This window comes from Haematobia irritans, chromosome 1, assembly GCF_050003625.1.
Source record: "Haematobia irritans isolate KBUSLIRL chromosome 1, ASM5000362v1, whole genome shotgun sequence".
Lineage (NCBI taxonomy): Eukaryota > Metazoa > Arthropoda > Insecta > Diptera > Muscidae > Haematobia > Haematobia irritans.
This window is the reverse complement of record NC_134397.1, coordinates 258449946-258468789: the sequence shown is the minus strand read 5'-3', so window position 1 is coordinate 258468789 and position 18844 is coordinate 258449946. Positions and strand designations below refer to the sequence as shown.

Sequence of the window (18844 nt, the reverse complement as noted above, 5' to 3'; positions counted from 1 at the left end):
AAATTTTGACAACATTTTCTATAGAAATAAAATATTGACAAAATTTTCTACATCAATAAAATTTTGACAAAATTTTTGTCAACATTTTATTAAAAATTATGGGAAAATTTTCTATAGAAATAAAATTTTGGCAAAATTTTCCATAGAAATAAAATTTTGGCAAAATTTTCTATAGAAATAAAATTTTGATAAAATTTTCTATAGAAATAAAACTTTTGGAAATTCTTCTATAGAAATGAAATTATGAGAAAAAACAAAATGATTAAAATTTTAACAAAATTTTCTTTAGAAATACAATTGTGAGAAAATTTTATATAGAAATATAATGTTGGGAAATTCTTCTATAGAACAAAAAAATATATTGAAATAATTTTCTAAAGAAATACAATTTTGAAAATATTTTCTATAGAAATATTTTTTTTTTTTAGTTGTTGTATAGTTGACCATTTTGTATAATTATTTGTAGAGTTTGTAATGCTTGAGGTCATGTACTAATAAAACAAAATAAAATTTTAGTTTTTTTATAGTGTTTTATTTTTGTTTTCTTTCCAATATTTCGAACACCATCGTTGTCCGTTTTCAGGGAAATTCAATTTTGAAACTGGTGGTCCTGTTGTGACTTGCTCGCCACTACGTGTAAATTCAAACGTAGTGTAAATTCATAGAAATAAAATTTTGACAAAATTTTTGTCAACATTTTATTTAAAATTATGAGAAATTGTTCTATGGAAATAAAATTTTCGCAAAATTTTTATTGTAACAAAAATTTGGGAAATTCTTCTATAGAAATAAAATTTTGACAAAATTTTCTATAGAAATAAAATATTGACAAAACTTTCTACATCAATAAAATTTTGACAAAATTTTTTGTCAACATTTAATTTAAAATTATGGAAAATAAAATTTTGAGACAATTTTCTATAGAAATAAAATTTTGACAAAATTTTCTATAGAAATAAAATTTTGACAAAATTTTCTATAAAGGAAAAAAGTTTTGACAAAATGTTCCATAGAAATAAAATTATGAGAAAATTTTCTATAGAAATAAAATTTTGACAAAATTTTCTATAGAAATACAATTTTTGGAAATTCTTCTATAGAAATGAAATTATGAGAAAAAACAAAATGATTAAAATTTTGACAAAATTTTCTATAGAAATAAAATTTTGAGAAAATTTTATACAGAAATAAAATTTTGCGAAATTTTTCTATAGAAAAAAAATATTGAGAAATTTTCTATAGAAATACAATTTTGAAAACATTTTCTATAGAAATAAAATTTTGACAAAATTTTTGTCAACATTTTATTTAAAATTATGAGAAAATTTTAATAAAATTTTCTATAGAAATAAAATGTTGACAAAATTTTCTGTAGAAATAAAATTTTGAAAAAATTTTATACAGAAATAAAATTTTGCTAAATTTTTCTATAGAAAAAAAAATATTGACAACATTTTCTATAGAAATACAATTTTGAAAATATTTTCTATAGAAATAGACAAAATTTTCTATTGAAATAAAATTTTGACAAAGTTTTCTATAGAAATAAAATTTTGGGAAATCCTTCCATAGAAATATAATATTGACAAAATTTTCTATAGAAATAAAATTTTGTATAGAAATAAAATTTTGACAAAATTGTTTATAAATTCAATATATTTAAAAATTTTAATTTTCGTGTCATTTGATACTATCAAAGTCAATTGCTTGTGCAATTGCAAACTGAAATATTTACAAAATTTACAATTCAGCACAATTACACTTCAAGAAATATTTATAAACCCAAACCGCTAATGGGAGGGATCATTAATTCATTCGAAGAAAACACATTTTTTCATACTATCAAATACTTCAAAATAAGATTTTTTAAATAAATTTTAAGTAAATTGTGGTAAAATTTTCTTAACATTTTGCTAGATTATTTTTGGCACTAGTAATAACCGTGCATACAGACCCATCTTCCGATTTGACACTACGGTTGCCACTCGAGCCAAAAATAATCTACCACAAATTGGAGAAATTATTGTCAAAAAAATTTTTTCTATAGAAAATGTTGTAAAATTTTTTTTCTATGGAAAAGTGTATCAAAATTTAATTTCTATAGAAAATTTTGTCAACATTTGATTTCTATAGAAAATTTTGTCAACATTTTGTTTCTATAAAAAATTTTTGAGAGGGATATTTTTACGGTTGCCACAGTTGGTAGAATTCGATCAAAAATTGTAGATTTTTTACTGTTTGGTACGCTCAAAAAAATGTGAACTCTCTATTTCACTAAAGCCAATTTAACTTTATTTTAGTTCATGGAATTATTATATATATGAGAACGTTTTCTTTACTCTAATAATTTTTTGCGTACGTTAGTTACATGAACTAAAAAACGCGAAAAAATTATACACAAATGAAGTAAAAAGTTTCTAAATTCGTACTTCTCAGAAAATAGTTTATTATTCCTTTAAATTTGTAAATCTTATTACAAATGTGCCCATCGTGAACTTCGTATGTCAGTAAAGACATTCTTGCAATTTTGAACTCCAAGTTTTTCTTTCAAAGTACAAAATTTCCTTTAACAAGTGAAAAAAATTGATTGTGTCTAATAAATTTTTTTGAATTTGTCGAAAAATATTTACTTAGTTTTATGATATCGGTACGATGTCAGCGTTTGTAATACTGTTTAGTTAAAATTTTCTAAAAATTAAAAAAAAAATCTAAAAATAACTAAATGTTGTCTTCCTGGTGGGTTCACGTTTTTTTAGTGTATATTGGTAGAATTATTGATATTTTGGTAGATTTTGCAAAATATTTCTCTCTTAGATGTACTTCAATTTTTATAGAAATGTAATTTTCTATAGAAAAACATTTTGTTTAATTAAGTTTTCTAAAATTTAATATTTTGGTACCTTTTTTGTTTTTGTAATCAATATGAGCCTTCAAGACACTATATTATTTGAGCGACGATTTATTTATTTAATTCGTGATAATATCCACATAATGACACCATAATTACAACACCTAATTATGTGATATATGAAGGTCGCTTATGGTGCCTATACACAAATATTGATAATTTTAAAACATAACAACAAATTAATGCATTCCGTTGTGCAAATAATAGTATTTCAAAATTTACTACCCACCATATCTCATAAAATGAGGAAAAATCCCCAGATATAATTGAATATTTGTATAAGCGGGCTAAAACCTCAACCTCAATTACAACAAATGTTTTCAATGTTCGAATATCGGAAAAACTAATAATGGAACAAAACATACGATATATTTATTATTCAAAAACCATATGCCAATATTATTGTGTATTTATTTATGATTAGAATAAAACAAATATAAATTAACTTTGTCAGCTAAATAAAATAAAAACTTTGTCAGCTAATAAAATAATATCGAAATGTTGAGAAATTTACCCCTTTTATTTTTAAGCAAAAAAAAAAAAATCATATAGAAAATCGAAACAAAATGGTAAAATAAAAGGAGATCAACCAATTTATTAAACTGAAAGAAAAGTTAAATAATTAAGACAAGTTGAGGATACTTAGGTGTTGTTTTGTTGAAGGTTTGAAAAGAATAGAATGAATTTATTTCAAAATCTTTAACAAGAAGTCTATGGTATGATACAATGAAACATGGTTTTTTAAAACTATATAGAATTACATTATAATTATCCATAGAAACATATATACATTCAAATTAACATATTTATTCAAACATGTTCGATGTTGGTTACAACAAGTTCGAAGCGAACATTAATTGCAAATCAATAACTATTGATCTGTATCGATACACACCAATAATATTGATCTGCTTGCTGCTATTCTGCTCTCCCTGGTATGTTCTATTGTTGTTGCATTTAAGTTCGATGTCTGCAAATAGGTTCGATGGCTGCACAGCAAGCTCCAATGGTTCACTTGATGAGAAGGGGGTGGTGACGCCCAAACAGCTGGAGTAAGTATAGGCAACACACAAGAGAAGGTGGAAATTGAGATCTGCATAGCAACAGTTATAGTTGGTTTCAGAATTGCAGCAAAGAAATTCATAATCCAATGTAATATAATTGGTGATTATGATGTTTTGATGATGATTATGAAGTTTTTGTTATGATGAAAAAAAGTTGATGGAGCTAATTTGATTAGGATAATTAGCTATAGATTTTTGGTTGACGGATATTAAAATTTCCGTCAACATTCTCCCCCCTGAAGAACGAATGTTCTTGGATATAAGCTGGAGAAAGGACGGCCTGTCGTTGGAAGTGTTTTAGTCGGGAATATTCCACCGCTATGCTTCGACTCACAGCGAATTCAGTAGGCTCCGTCTAGTTCCATGTATCCAAAAACTTATATCCAAGAACTTTTCCTTTGAAGTACGCTCCATCTGTGTTAATGTAAAGTGATTCTGAAAAAGTAGTAATTCAAAAAGAAAAAAATAAGAATTCAGATTGAATCATGATAAGTCTACGAATGTTTGAAGATTTTGTAGTATTGAAGTTTAATCGATTTGTAGATATACTCGTATACGTGAAGTTAGGCTAAGTAATTTAGATTATGTTTTAGTTTTTTTTTTGTTAGTAGCGTTTATATAGTTTGTAGATTATTTTAGTAAGATATTTTTATTTTATTTTGTACAGTTGTAAGGTGTATGTTTGTATTTGTTGGTTTTAGCTCAAATTTTAAATGTTTAATTTAATATCAATTATGAAAAATTTGAAGTTTTCATCCCAAACTTTTTCACATAATGAGTATTGGGTTGATCAGAGATCAAATAATTTTTTGGTGATTTGCACCAAATATTTCCGTCCGAATCCGAACCATTGTTTAATTGATTGGATTGATTGTGAAAAGTTAACCTTTTGTCCACCAGGGTATGTCGTTTGTGATTCCTGTTTGTATAGGGAATACTGTGGATATTCCCGTTGTATACATGAATTTTCTTTGGAAGACAAGTAGCACTGGATCCAGAGAAAACCCATCCGAATTTCGTGTTTTGGAAGAAAAGATTATTGTAGATAAAAGATTCTCCAGGTATTTTTATCTTCGCACAGATATCAGCACCAAGGATCAAATCTATACCGTCGGGGTTATAGTAGTAAGGATCGGCTAAATTAGGAACACATTTATCGGGCAATGAAATATTCCTAGTCGTAGGTTCTGGAGTATAAGACGATAAATTTTGTAATACAAGAGCTGTGCAGCTAAGTACGAACTCTTGCTTTCTCGTAAGCAAATTGATGTCCACGGTATATTTGGACAAGTTTTCACACCCGTCGCCAATCCCAACAACTCTACAATGTGATCGAGTCTTTGTCAGCCCAAGTCGTTCTACGGTGGATTCTGACATTAAGCTAGCCTGGGATCCAGGATCAAGTAAAGCTCTAAGCTCAAAGTTTCCACGCTTTGTAACGATGTTAAGCCGGATTGTGTAGAGCAAAACAGACGAAAATGTCTGTGAACTATGAGAGGCGATTTGATGAGAAGTTGTTGGAGCCTGACTTAGAGGCTCATCAGTATGAATGACAGTATGATGTGGCTGCTTACATGTAATGCACCGAAAGATCGAAGTGCAGCTTTTGTGATCATGTCCCGAAATGAAGCAGTTATGACAGATATTTTTCTCTGAGAGAAAATTAGTTTTATCTGTTAAGGATAATGCCAAGAACTTGAAACATCTGGCTAGTAAATAGGTATGTTATGATTAGGAAAATTCGCAGAATGACAGGTAGATTTTTTTGTCTGAGAAAAGTTTTTATTATTATTATTATTTGGGGTGGGAATTTCCTCTTCTATGGACTCCAAAGTGCGGAAAGTCCTTTCTAGGAAATAAAATAATTCTGAGAGATTTGGAATTTCTGTGGAAGACTTAAGAGATTGCTCCCAATCCTTTCGAGCCTGGAGATCTAATTTCTGAACCAAAAGGTGAATAAGAATGGGATCCCAGGACTCTGTAGAAATATCCAAATTTCCCAAAGATGAGATGCACTCTTGAGCAGAGTCGAGTAAAGTCTTGATAGACTGAAAGCCGCCATCAGATTTAGGTATATTAAATAATCGTGAAATTAGATTTCCGACCAACATTCGCTTGTTATGATATCTAGATTCTAGTATTTTCCAAGCGGAATCGTAGTTAGCTTCTGTGGGCGCAATGTTTTTAATTAAATTTGCGGCTTCGCCCTCAAGAGTACTACGTAAGTAAAAGAATTTTTGGGTTTTGTTTAAAGAATCATTCTGATGAACGAGTGAAAAGTATATATCCCGAAATGGGACCCATTCCATATATTGTCCCGAAAATCTGGGAAGAGAAATTTTTGGGAGTTTAGATTCATAGCCAATAGTCGTATCAGAGCGACTATGCTGTGCAACGAAAGTGCTTGTCATAGGCGACGATGCAAAGGAGTGGTTTGGGAGTGAATCTATGATTATTCCTTTAAATGTCAAGTAAAGTTCCGAAAATTCAAAATACACTTGCTCCTGGAAATAAGGAACATGATTTTCGTCAATAGCAGAATCACGCACATGTTGAACAATACTCTCGTGTTGCGATTCAAAGCGGTTGAAGATATCTTCAATTCTCGTGGCCAGCGCATTTATATAACCGTGTGTCTTTTCAGAGGGACTTTTTGCTATGAAACGATCTCTGTAATTAGACAACAACTGCAGCAAGGAACGCTGCTCGCAAATAAAAGTTGAAAGATCACTCATATCAAAATTTCTCTCTTAAATAGCCACAAAAATTTACAAACTAGCAAGTCACGTAAACTTATCAAAGTACGATGCAATAAAAAAGTGCAAAGTCAGAAGCAAATTCTTTGAAACTTCCTTCTGCTTAATTGGAAAGATCAATAAAACGATTCACTTCCTCCACAACCACATATGTCCAAATCAATTTTCTTTCACACAGATTAAATATGTTCATCAGAAATGAAAATTCGACTAGATAACGAATAAAGTAAAATCAAAGCAAACACGTAATTTGTTTTTTTTTTTTTAGGTTTTTAAACGCGACGAGAAAATTCCCGGGTTTCGGCACCAATAAAATGTTGAGAAATTTACCCCTTTTATTTTTAAGCAAAAAAAAAAAAATCATATAGAAAATCGAAACAAAATGGTAAAATAAAAGGAGATCAACCAATTTATTAAACTGAAAGAAAAGTTAAATAATTAAGACAAGTTGAGGATACTTAGGTGTTGTTTTGTTGAAGGTTTGAAAAGAATAGAATGAATTTATTTCAAAATCTTTAACAAGAAGTCTATGGTATGATACAATGAAACATGGTTTTTTAAAACTATATAGAATTACATTATAATTATCCATAGAAACATATATACATTCAAATTAACATATTTATTCAAACATGTTCGATGTTGGTTACAACAAGTTCGAAGCGAACATTAATTGCAAATCAATAACTATTGATCTGTATCGATACACACCAATAATATTGATCTGCTTGCTGCTATTCTGCTCTCCCTGGTATGTTCTATTGTTGTTGCATTTAAGTTCGATGTCTGCAAATAGGTTCGATGGCTGCACAGCAAGCTCCAATGGTTCACTTGATGAGAAGGGGGTGGTGACGCCCAAACAGCTGGAGTAAGTATAGGCAACACACAAGAGAAGGTGGAAATTGAGATCTGCATAGCAACAGTTATAGTTGGTTTCAGAATTGCAGCAAAGAAATTCATAATCCAATGTAATATAATTGGTGATTATGATGTTTTGATGATGATTATGAAGTTTTTGTTATGATGAAAAAAAGTTGATGGAGCTAATTTGATTAGGATAATTAGCTATAGATTTTTGGTTGACGGATATTAAAATTTCCGTCAACATTCTCCCCCCTGAAGAACGAATGTTCTTGGATATAAGCTGGAGAAAGGACGGCCTGTCGTTGGAAGTGTTTTAGTCGGGAATATTCCACCGCTATGCTTCGACTCACAGCGAATTCAGTAGGCTCCGTCTAGTTCCATGTATCCAAAAACTTATATCCAAGAACTTTTCCTTTGAAGTACGCTCCATCTGTGTTAATGTAAAGTGATTCTGAAAAAGTAGTAATTCAAAAAGAAAAAAATAAGAATTCAGATTGAATCATGATAAGTCTACGAATGTTTGAAGATTTTGTAGTATTGAAGTTTAATCGATTTGTAGATATACTCGTATACGTGAAGTTAGGCTAAGTAATTTAGATTATGTTTTAGTTTTTTTTTTTGTTAGTAGCGTTTATATAGTTTGTAGATTATTTTAGTAAGATATTTTTATTTTATTTTGTACAGTTGTAAGGTGTATGTTTGTATTTGTTGGTTTTAGCTCAAATTTTAAATGTTTAATTTAATATCAATTATGAAAAATTTGAAGTTTTCATCCCAAACTTTTTCACATAATGAGTATTGGGTTGATCAGAGATCAAATAATTTTTTGGTGATTTGCACCAAATATTTCCGTCCGAATCCGAACCATTGTTTAATTGATTGGATTGATTGTGAAAAGTTAACCTTTTGTCCACCAGGGTATGTCGTTTGTGATTCCTGTTTGTATAGGGAATACTGTGGATATTCCCGTTGTATACATGAATTTTCTTTGGAAGACAAGTAGCACTGGATCCAGAGAAAACCCATCCGAATTTCGTGTTTTGGAAGAAAAGATTATTGTAGATAAAAGATTCTCCAGGTATTTTTATCTTCGCACAGATATCAGCACCAAGGATCAAATCTATACCGTCGGGGTTATAGTAGTAAGGATCGGCTAAATTAGGAACACATTTATCGGGCAATGAAATATTCCTAGTCGTAGGTTCTGGAGTATAAGACGATAAATTTTGTAATACAAGAGCTGTGCAGCTAAGTACGAACTCTTGCTTTCTCGTAAGCAAATTGATGTCCACGGTATATTTGGACAAGTTTTCACACCCGTCGCCAATCCCAACAACTCTACAATGTGATCGAGTCTTTGTCAGCCCAAGTCGTTCTACGGTGGATTCTGACATTAAGCTAGCCTGGGATCCAGGATCAAGTAAAGCTCTAAGCTCAAAGTTTCCACGCTTTGTAACGATGTTAAGCCGGATTGTGTAGAGCAAAACAGACGAAAATGTCTGTGAACTATGAGAGGCGATTTGATGAGAAGTTGTTGGAGCCTGACTTAGAGGCTCATCAGTATGAATGACAGTATGATGTGGCTGCTTACATGTAATGCACCGAAAGATCGAAGTGCAGCTTTTGTGATCATGTCCCGAAATGAAGCAGTTATGACAGATATTTTTCTCTGAGAGAAAATTAGTTTTATCTGTTAAGGATAATGCCAAGAACTTGAAACATCTGGCTAGTAAATAGGTATGTTATGATTAGGAAAATTCGCAGAATGACAGGTAGATTTTTTTGTCTGAGAAAAGTTTTTATTATTATTATTATTTGGGGTGGGAATTTCCTCTTCTATGGACTCCAAAGTGCGGAAAGTCCTTTCTAGGAAATAAAATAATTCTGAGAGATTTGGAATTTCTGTGGAAGACTTAAGAGATTGCTCCCAATCCTTTCGAGCCTGGAGATCTAATTTCTGAACCAAAAGGTGAATAAGAATGGGATCCCAGGACTCTGTAGAAATATCCAAATTTCCCAAAGATGAGATGCACTCTTGAGCAGAGTCGAGTAAAGTCTTGATAGACTGAAAGCCGCCATCAGATTTAGGTATATTAAATAATCGTGAAATTAGATTTCCGACCAACATTCGCTTGTTATGATATCTAGATTCTAGTATTTTCCAAGCGGAATCGTAGTTAGCTTCTGTGGGCGCAATGTTTTTAATTAAATTTGCGGCTTCGCCCTCAAGAGTACTACGTAAGTAAAAGAATTTTTGGGTTTTGTTTAAAGAATCATTCTGATGAACGAGTGAAAAGTATATATCCCGAAATGGGACCCATTCCATATATTGTCCCGAAAATCTGGGAAGAGAAATTTTTGGGAGTTTAGATTCATAGCCAATAGTCGTATCAGAGCGACTATGCTGTGCAACGAAAGTGCTTGTCATAGGCGACGATGCAAAGGAGTGGTTTGGGAGTGAATCTATGATTATTCCTTTAAATGTCAAGTAAAGTTCCGAAAATTCAAAATACACTTGCTCCTGGAAATAAGGAACATGATTTTCGTCAATAGCAGAATCACGCACATGTTGAACAATACTCTCGTGTTGCGATTCAAAGCGGTTGAAGATATCTTCAATTCTCGTGGCCAGCGCATTTATATAACCGTGTGTCTTTTCAGAGGGACTTTTTGCTATGAAACGATCTCTGTAATTAGACAACAACTGCAGCAAGGAACGCTGCTCGCAAATAAAAGTTGAAAGATCACTCATATCAAAATTTCTCTCTTAAATAGCCACAAAAATTTACAAACTAGCAAGTCACGTAAACTTATCAAAGTACGATGCAATAAAAAAGTGCAAAGTCAGAAGCAAATTCTTTGAAACTTCCTTCTGCTTAATTGGAAAGATCAATAAAACGATTCACTTCCTCCACAACCACATATGTCCAAATCAATTTTCTTTCACACAGATTAAATATGTTCATCAGAAATGAAAATTCGACTAGATAACGAATAAAGTAAAATCAAAGCAAACACGTAATTTGTTTTTTTTTTTTTAGGTTTTTAAACGCGACGAGAAAATTCCCGGGTTTCGGCACCAATAAAATGTTGAGAAATTTACCCCTTTTATTTTTAAGCAAAAAAAAAAAAATCATATAGAAAATCGAAACAAAATGGTAAAATAAAAGGAGATCAACCAATTTATTAAACTGAAAGAAAAGTTAAATAATTAAGACAAGTTGAGGATACTTAGGTGTTGTTTTGTTGAAGGTTTGAAAAGAATAGAATGAATTTATTTCAAAATCTTTAACAAGAAGTCTATGGTATGATACAATGAAACATGGTTTTTTAAAACTATATAGAATTACATTATAATTATCCATAGAAACATATATACATTCAAATTAACATATTTATTCAAACATGTTCGATGTTGGTTACAACAAGTTCGAAGCGAACATTAATTGCAAATCAATAACTATTGATCTGTATCGATACACACCAATAATATTGATCTGCTTGCTGCTATTCTGCTCTCCCTGGTATGTTCTATTGTTGTTGCATTTAAGTTCGATGTCTGCAAATAGGTTCGATGGCTGCACAGCAAGCTCCAATGGTTCACTTGATGAGAAGGGGGTGGTGACGCCCAAACAGCTGGAGTAAGTATAGGCAACACACAAGAGAAGGTGGAAATTGAGATCTGCATAGCAACAGTTATAGTTGGTTTCAGAATTGCAGCAAAGAAATTCATAATCCAATGTAATATAATTGGTGATTATGATGTTTTGATGATGATTATGAAGTTTTTGTTATGATGAAAAAAAGTTGATGGAGCTAATTTGATTAGGATAATTAGCTATAGATTTTTGGTTGACGGATATTAAAATTTCCGTCAACAGAAAATAAAAATATTGTTTTATTTTGGGGAGACATTTCTTTGTTTTTAATTTTATATACATTGATGTTAACAATTTGACAACAAAATAATTGTCCTATACAAAGTAGTTAGTTGGCAGAGCAAATGAGGGAGGGTGACAAAACCAAAATTGAATTCCCAGAATTGTTTGAAGATTTTTTTTAAAACTAATTTGTAGGTATTCGTAAAAATAAAGAAACATGTAACTAAAACTAGTTTTCCTCAAATTTGGTAAAATTTTTTATAAAAGCATAAATCTGACTTCCTGTTTTAGAAAGCTTCCAGATATATGAAAGAGTCGTAGAATAAACAAATATTTAATAAAATAAATAAATTTTTTTGAATGCAAGAAGTTTTACTATTCCAGTTGTTTTTATACCCTCCACCATAGGATGGGGGTATATTAACTTTGTCATTCCGTTTGTAACACATCGAGATATTGCTCTAAGACCCCATAAAGTATATAACATATATTCTGCGTCGTGGTGAAATTCTGAGTCGATCTGAGCATGTCCGTCCGTCCGTCAGTTGAAATCACGCTAACTTCCGAACGAAACAAGCTATCGACTTGAAACTTGGCACAAGTAGTTGTTATTGATGTAGGTCGAATGGTATTGCAAATGGGCTATATCGGTCCACTTTTACGTATAGCCCCATATAAACGGACTCCCAAATTTGGCTTGCGGGGACTCTAAGAGAAGCAAATTTCATCCGATTCGGCTGAAATTTGGTAAATGGTGTCATCATATGTTTTCTAGCAACCGTGCAAAAATTGGTCCACATCAGTACATAATTATATATAGCCCCCATATAAACCGATGGGTTGCGGAGCCTCTAAGAGAAGCAAATTTCAACCGACTTGGATGAAATTTGGTACATGGTGTTAATATATGGTCTCTAATGACCATGGAAAAAATGGTCCACATCGGTCCATAATTATATATAGCCCCCATATAAACCGATCCCCCGATTTGGCTTTCGGACCTTCTAAGAGAAGCAAATTTCATCCGATCCGGCTGAAATTTGGAACATGGTGTTAGTATATGGTATCTAACAACTATGAAAAAATTGGTCCACAGCGGTCCATAATTATAATAGCCCCCATCATTGGCGTAGCTAGGGGGGTGCTGGGGGGGCTATGCCCCCCCCCAGAATAGTTCTTGCCCCCCCAGAATAATCAAAGCTACAGTTGTTTTATATTTTAATTCAAGCTTTGCGATGTGTTTAATCCAATTAAGATTGTGGCAGAGAGAGTATGTTAAGCATATTTTTTAGTATTGATATTTACATTACAACTAAAAACACGTTATAAAAACACTAAAAGGAAACCTGAGACGCACATTTTCAAAAATAGTCAATTTATAACTACGTTGATTAAAATCATGAATCGTTACATGCCCAATTTACCATCTAAAATCGTCAAAATCACGAAAAATCCACAGAGTTGGCACCGCTGCTCTCGACAGTTGCTTCGTTGTATTCTGTTCTCAGAGAATTTTTAAAAACTAATCGAAGATAGACGTTTTATAATATTCAATTTATTTTTTGCCTTTTATTTAATTTTTTATTTTTAGTATTTTTTATACACGATGAATATGTTAAGTTTATGTTTTGCTTTATGATTTCTAGTCCTGTTTTAAAACACACATTTTAAATAAAATATTTTTCAAACACATACTTAAAGCAATGCTTTTATTTTTTGTTATATTAAATAATGGTAAGTTGCTATTTGATTATTTATAGCGGTGTCGTGGAACCGGCTCCCACACACAATAAAATATTTTTTGTCTTCAACCATGAAATTAATTGATCTAATTAATTATACCCTTCACCACTACTGTGGTACAGGGTATAATAAGTTTGTGCATTTGTATATAACGCCAAGAAATAGTGGTCATAGACCCATCTTTTAGTATACCGATCGGGTAAGAATTAAAATCTGAGTCGATTTACCGATGTCCGTCTGTCTGTATATGTAATTTTGTGCACAAAGTACAGCTCGCAATTTAAGTCCGATCGTCCTCAAATTTGGCATAGGGCCGTTTCTTGAGACAGAGACAATTGCTATTGGTTTTGGAAAAAATCGGTTCAGATTTAGATATAGCTGCCATATATAATTATCTACGATGTGGTCATAGTTAGCGTGTTTATCAACCGATTTTCTTGAAATACCGTACATCCAAATATTTAATGAATCTCGCAAATCTTGCAAAATATCAGCCAAATCGGTTCAGATTTAGATATAGCTACCATATATATCTTTCGTCCGATTTAGACTCATATGACCACAGAGCCCAAAGTTTACTACCTATCTTCATGAAATTTTGCACAGAGGGTAGAATTGGCATTCTACCAATGCTTGGTACACTTGATTGAAATCGGTTCACATTTAGATATAGCTCCCATATATATCTTTCGTCCGATTTGAACTTATATGACCTCAAAATCCAGGGTTTTGCCGTGATTTGCTTCAAATTTCGCACAAGGAGTACGTTTAGTAGTATAGGTAATTGTGCCAAATTTGGTTGAAATCGATTCAGATTTAGATATGGCTCCCATATATATCTCCCGTCCGATTTGCACTCATATGACCAGGGGGCCCAAAGTTATACTCCCATTTACGTGAAATTTCGCATAGATAGCAGAATTATTATTCTAACTATGCATGTCAAATTTAGTCAAAATTGGTTCAGATTGTATATAGCTCCCATATATACGTACACCAGAGTTGGGGAAATATGGTCGACTGTTTCATATTTTAGACCCATTTTCAATGGGATTTTCCTCCAAATGACTGGATAGTTTCCACAGAGAATACAAATATGGCCAAAATTCTCACAGTTTGCACAAAATTCTGTGATGATTTCCCCATATCTTAGCCATATCCTACACACTGCAATGCCAAAATTTCCACAGAACGGATGAGTTTTAAATAAGGCTCCAAGTCGCCCTACACATATCTTGGCGAGATCTAACCAATATCCTTGTAAAATCGCCACTGCTGAGTAGCAAAAATTGTAAATATTACTCTAATTGTCCTATATCTCGAATACATATGTATCGCCTGAAAAATCATAAATCTCTTTTGTACAATTGCATTAAAATTTCTCTAGCTTCATATTTCCCATATTTTTTACTAACATTGTGTATCATCCCAGGGCGTTAGCCGATTTAAATTTTAATTCTAGAGTTTTTGTAGAAGTACAAAAAATTGTTTCCATTAAAAGTATCTGGAAATGCAAACCTTTATATAGCTCCCAGTAAATTTTAAGTAGTTGAGATGGTAACACAAATGTTTGTCTACATAGTGGTGAAGGGTATAATATAGTCGGCTCCGCCCGACTTTAGACTTTACTTACTTGTTTTTAATTGAAATGTATTCAATCAAAAAAAAAAAAAAAAATTATAGTATCAATCATCAAAGCCAATTAAAAAATTAATTGATACAACTAATTTTTGTGATTGAGTTTTTTTTTGTTTTTGATTGATTTTGCTCCATATTGCCTTTAACACCGCAATAAAATTGAGGATGTATAGTTTTATCAATAAGCGTAATTTATCGCTTCGGAAATTTCGACAAAATTTTGAAGGGTGTCTGGGGGGGGGCATAGCCCCCCCCCCCATAGAAAATTTCTAGCTCCGCCAATGGCCCCCATATAAACCGATCCCAAGATTTGGCTTGCGGATCCTCTTAGAGGAGCAAAATTCATCCGATCCGGTTGAAATTTGGAACATGTTGTTAGAATGGGGTCTCTAACAAACACGCAAGAATTGGTCCATATCGGTCAATAATTATATATAGCCCCCATATAAACCGTTCCCCATATTCGATCTCCGGAGGCTCTTGGAGGAGCAAAATTCACCCGATCCGGTTGAAATTTGCAACGTGGTGTTAGTATAAGGCCGCTAATAACCTTGCCAAAATTGGTGCATATCGGTCGATAGTTATATATAGCCGATCCCCAATCACACAAAAATTGGTCCATATCGGTTCATATCATATCATGGTTGCCACTCGCGCCAAAAATAATCTACCAAATTTTATTTTTATAGAAAACATAGTCAAAATGTTATTTCTATAGAAAATTTTTTCCAAATTTTATTTCTATAGAAATTTTTTCCAAATTGTATTTCTATAGAAAATTTTTTACCAAATTTTATTTCTATAGAAATTTTTTTCCAAATTTTACTTCTATAGAAAATGTTGTCAAAATTTTATTTTGTCAAAATTTTATTTCTATAGAAACTTTAAACTTAATTATATACGTATTTCATCGGCCTTTTTTAGTTTAATATATACCACGTATGGACTATGTGGTATATATTACGGTGTTAGGAAGTTTTAAGATACCTTGCCATCGGCAAGTGTTACCGCAATCCAAGTAATTCCATTGACAGTCTTCAGTAGAAGTTTCTACGCAATCCATGGTGGAGTGTACATAAGCTTCGGCCTGGCCGAACTTACGGCCAAGTTTACTTGGATCCAAAGATTTTGACCAAAGATGCGGCTTCTTTAAAACAAGGATATTTTTAGCGACCTATCTGGATTTAAATCTTGGATCAATAAAATTAAAATTAGGATACAAATTATATTACATGTTAGCCTGATACCGAAATTTTCAATGGCTCTATTAACCATGTTCCTTAATCTATATCTGTCCATAAAGCTCGAATAATAATTGTATAATTAGTTAGGATACAAATTTTATTTGTCGAATTTTCATTCTCTTTTCATGGTATATGATTAAAGCTTACCACATACAAACAAATGCCAGTTTAAAAATCCAAATTGTAACGGATACTTCAAATTAAAAAAAAAAGTTATCTTAATTTAAAAAAGACTTTAAACCAAATATGCCAAATCTTCAAAATAAGTTTTAGCCTATATTGGAAGCGATTTTATCTTAAATACGTATATTATTCAGTTTGACAAAATTGTCTATATAGGAATAAAATTTTGACAAAATTTTCTATAGAAATAAAATGTTGACAAAATTTTCTATAGAAATAAAATTTTAACAAAATTTATTATTTATTTATTATATTATTTATATTATAGAAATAAAATTTTCTGTAGAAATAAAATTTTAACAAAATTTTCTATAGAAATAAAATGTTGACAAAATTTTAACAAAATTTATTATTTATTTATTTATTTATATATTTACAATCATAATGAATTATGAAAATAAACAGGTAATATAGGTGCTAACAATATAGGTTTTCGACCAACAAAATTTTCTATAGAAATAAAATTTTGGCAAAATTTTTTATAGAAATAAAATATTGACAAAATATTCTAAAGAAATAAAATTTTGACAAAATTTTTTATAGAAATTAAATTTTGACAAAATTTTCTATAGAAATAAAATTTTAACAAAATTTTCTAAAGAAATAAAATTTTGACAAAATTTTCTATAGAAATAAAATTTTGACAACATTTTCTATAGAAATAAAATTTTAACAAAATTTTCTATAGAAATAACATTTTGACAAAATTTTCTATAGAAATAAAATTTTAACAAAATTTTCTAAAGAAATAAAATTTTTACAAAATTTTCTATAGAAATAAAATTTTGACAACATTTTCTATAGAAATAAAATCTTGAAAAAAATTTCAATAGAAATAAAATTTTGACAAAATTATCTATAGAAATAAAATTTTAACAAAATTTTCTATAGAAATAAAATTTTCACAAAATTTTCAAAAGAATAAAATTTTGACAACATTTTCTATAGAAATAAAATCTTGAAAAAAATTTCAATAGAAATAAAATTTTGACAAAATTTTCTATAGAAATAACATTTTGACAAAATTGTTTTATTATTGATTTGTACTTCAATCATATTTGTTGATCTCAGCTTAAAAACCATTGCTTTGACTAAACTACAAGAGTAGCTTAACCAACAGAGGAAAATAACGAATGGCAACCATGATTATGAACCGATATGGACCAATTTTTGTGTGATTGGGGATCGGCTATATATAACTATAGACGGATATGGACAAATTTTGGCTTGGTTGTTAACGGCCATATACTAACACTACGTACCAAATTTCAACCAAATCGGATGAATTTTGCTCCTTCAAGAGGTTCCGAAGGGGAACGGTTTATATGAGGGGTATATATAATTATGGATCGATATGGACCAATTTTGGCACCATGTACCAAATTTCAACCAAATCGGATAAATTTTGCTCCACCAAGATGTTCCGGAGGTCAAATCTGGAGATCGATTTTGATGAGCGGCAATATAGAGACCATATGGTAACACCATGTACTATGTTAAATTTCACCGGGATCGGATGAAACTTCCTCCTCTTAGAGGCTCCGCAATCCAAATATGGGGATCGGTTTATATGGGTGCTATATATAATTATAGACCGATGTCAACCAATTTTTGCATGGTTGTTAGATACCATATACCAACACCATGTACCAAATTTTAGACGGATTGGACGAAACTTGATTCTTTTAGAGGATTCACAAGCCAAATCTGGGCATCGGTTTATATGGGGGTTATATATAATTAAGGGTCGATATGAACCAAATTTTTCATGTTTGTTAGAGACTATATACTTACACCACGTACCAAATTTTAGCCAGATCGGACGAAATATGCTTCTCTTAGATGCTCCGCAAACTAAATCTGGGGCCAAATCACCGCATTCGTCATCGAGTTATGTTTCGTATCGAGAAACATTTCGATCGCTGTAAAATTTTGGATCACCGCATTCGATCGTAATTTATTTTGTCTACTACTTTTTTTTACATTGCTGTAAACATATGGTAATAAGAAAATTGTAGCAAAAGATGATTCCAAAATAACTTTTTGTGATCAAAATATGTATATGTGTAAAATTTGTGTGTTTTTGTTTTCCTCGTCTTCGGATTCAGAGGATGAGTACAAAGTGGAATTAATAAGGAAAAACATTCGAGACAAAATCAGTCGTTTGCCTGAGGTGCATTGCCTGTAAGTGATTCTATTTTGAAGTGAGTGCTTTTAACTAATTGTGTTTTTAATATCCATAGATTTAAAAGACGCTTTCGTCTATCAAAAGAAGCTTTTAAATATGTTCTTGAAAAGTGAGTTTTTTTGAAGCGGCTACTGAGCATTCCTTTCTTTCTTCCGTTTCCCTAAATGCAAGTAATATTATATTTTCTTAAATGTATTTTGCCAAAATATATAAATAATACTTCCATTTTCACCAACTACTTGTTTATTTTTGTTTACCTTTTTTTCTGCTCAAAAATCACTACATATTTCGTTTTCGATAGCATGCTACCTGTCGTGTTCAACTTCGAGTAGAAACAATTCGATAACGACTGCGTTGATTCGCGTAAACTACATT

At 31.1% G+C, this 18844-nt stretch overlaps 1 protein-coding gene across 1 annotated transcript; it reads right to left on the bottom strand.

The window, feature by feature from the left end:
• Nucleotides 1-3550: 3550 nt before the first annotated feature.
• On the bottom strand, nt 3551-10689 carry LOC142220863 (uncharacterized). The gene is made up of 2 exons (XM_075290246.1): nt 7187-10689; nt 3551-4407 (listed from the first exon to the last, which is right to left on the bottom strand). The coding sequence occupies exon 1, from the start codon at nt 10342-10344 to the stop codon at nt 9319-9321; it is 1026 nt and encodes a 341-aa protein (XP_075146361.1). The 5' UTR covers nt 10345-10689; the 3' UTR covers nt 3551-4407; nt 7187-9318.
• Nucleotides 10690-18844: the final 8155 nt, after the last annotated feature.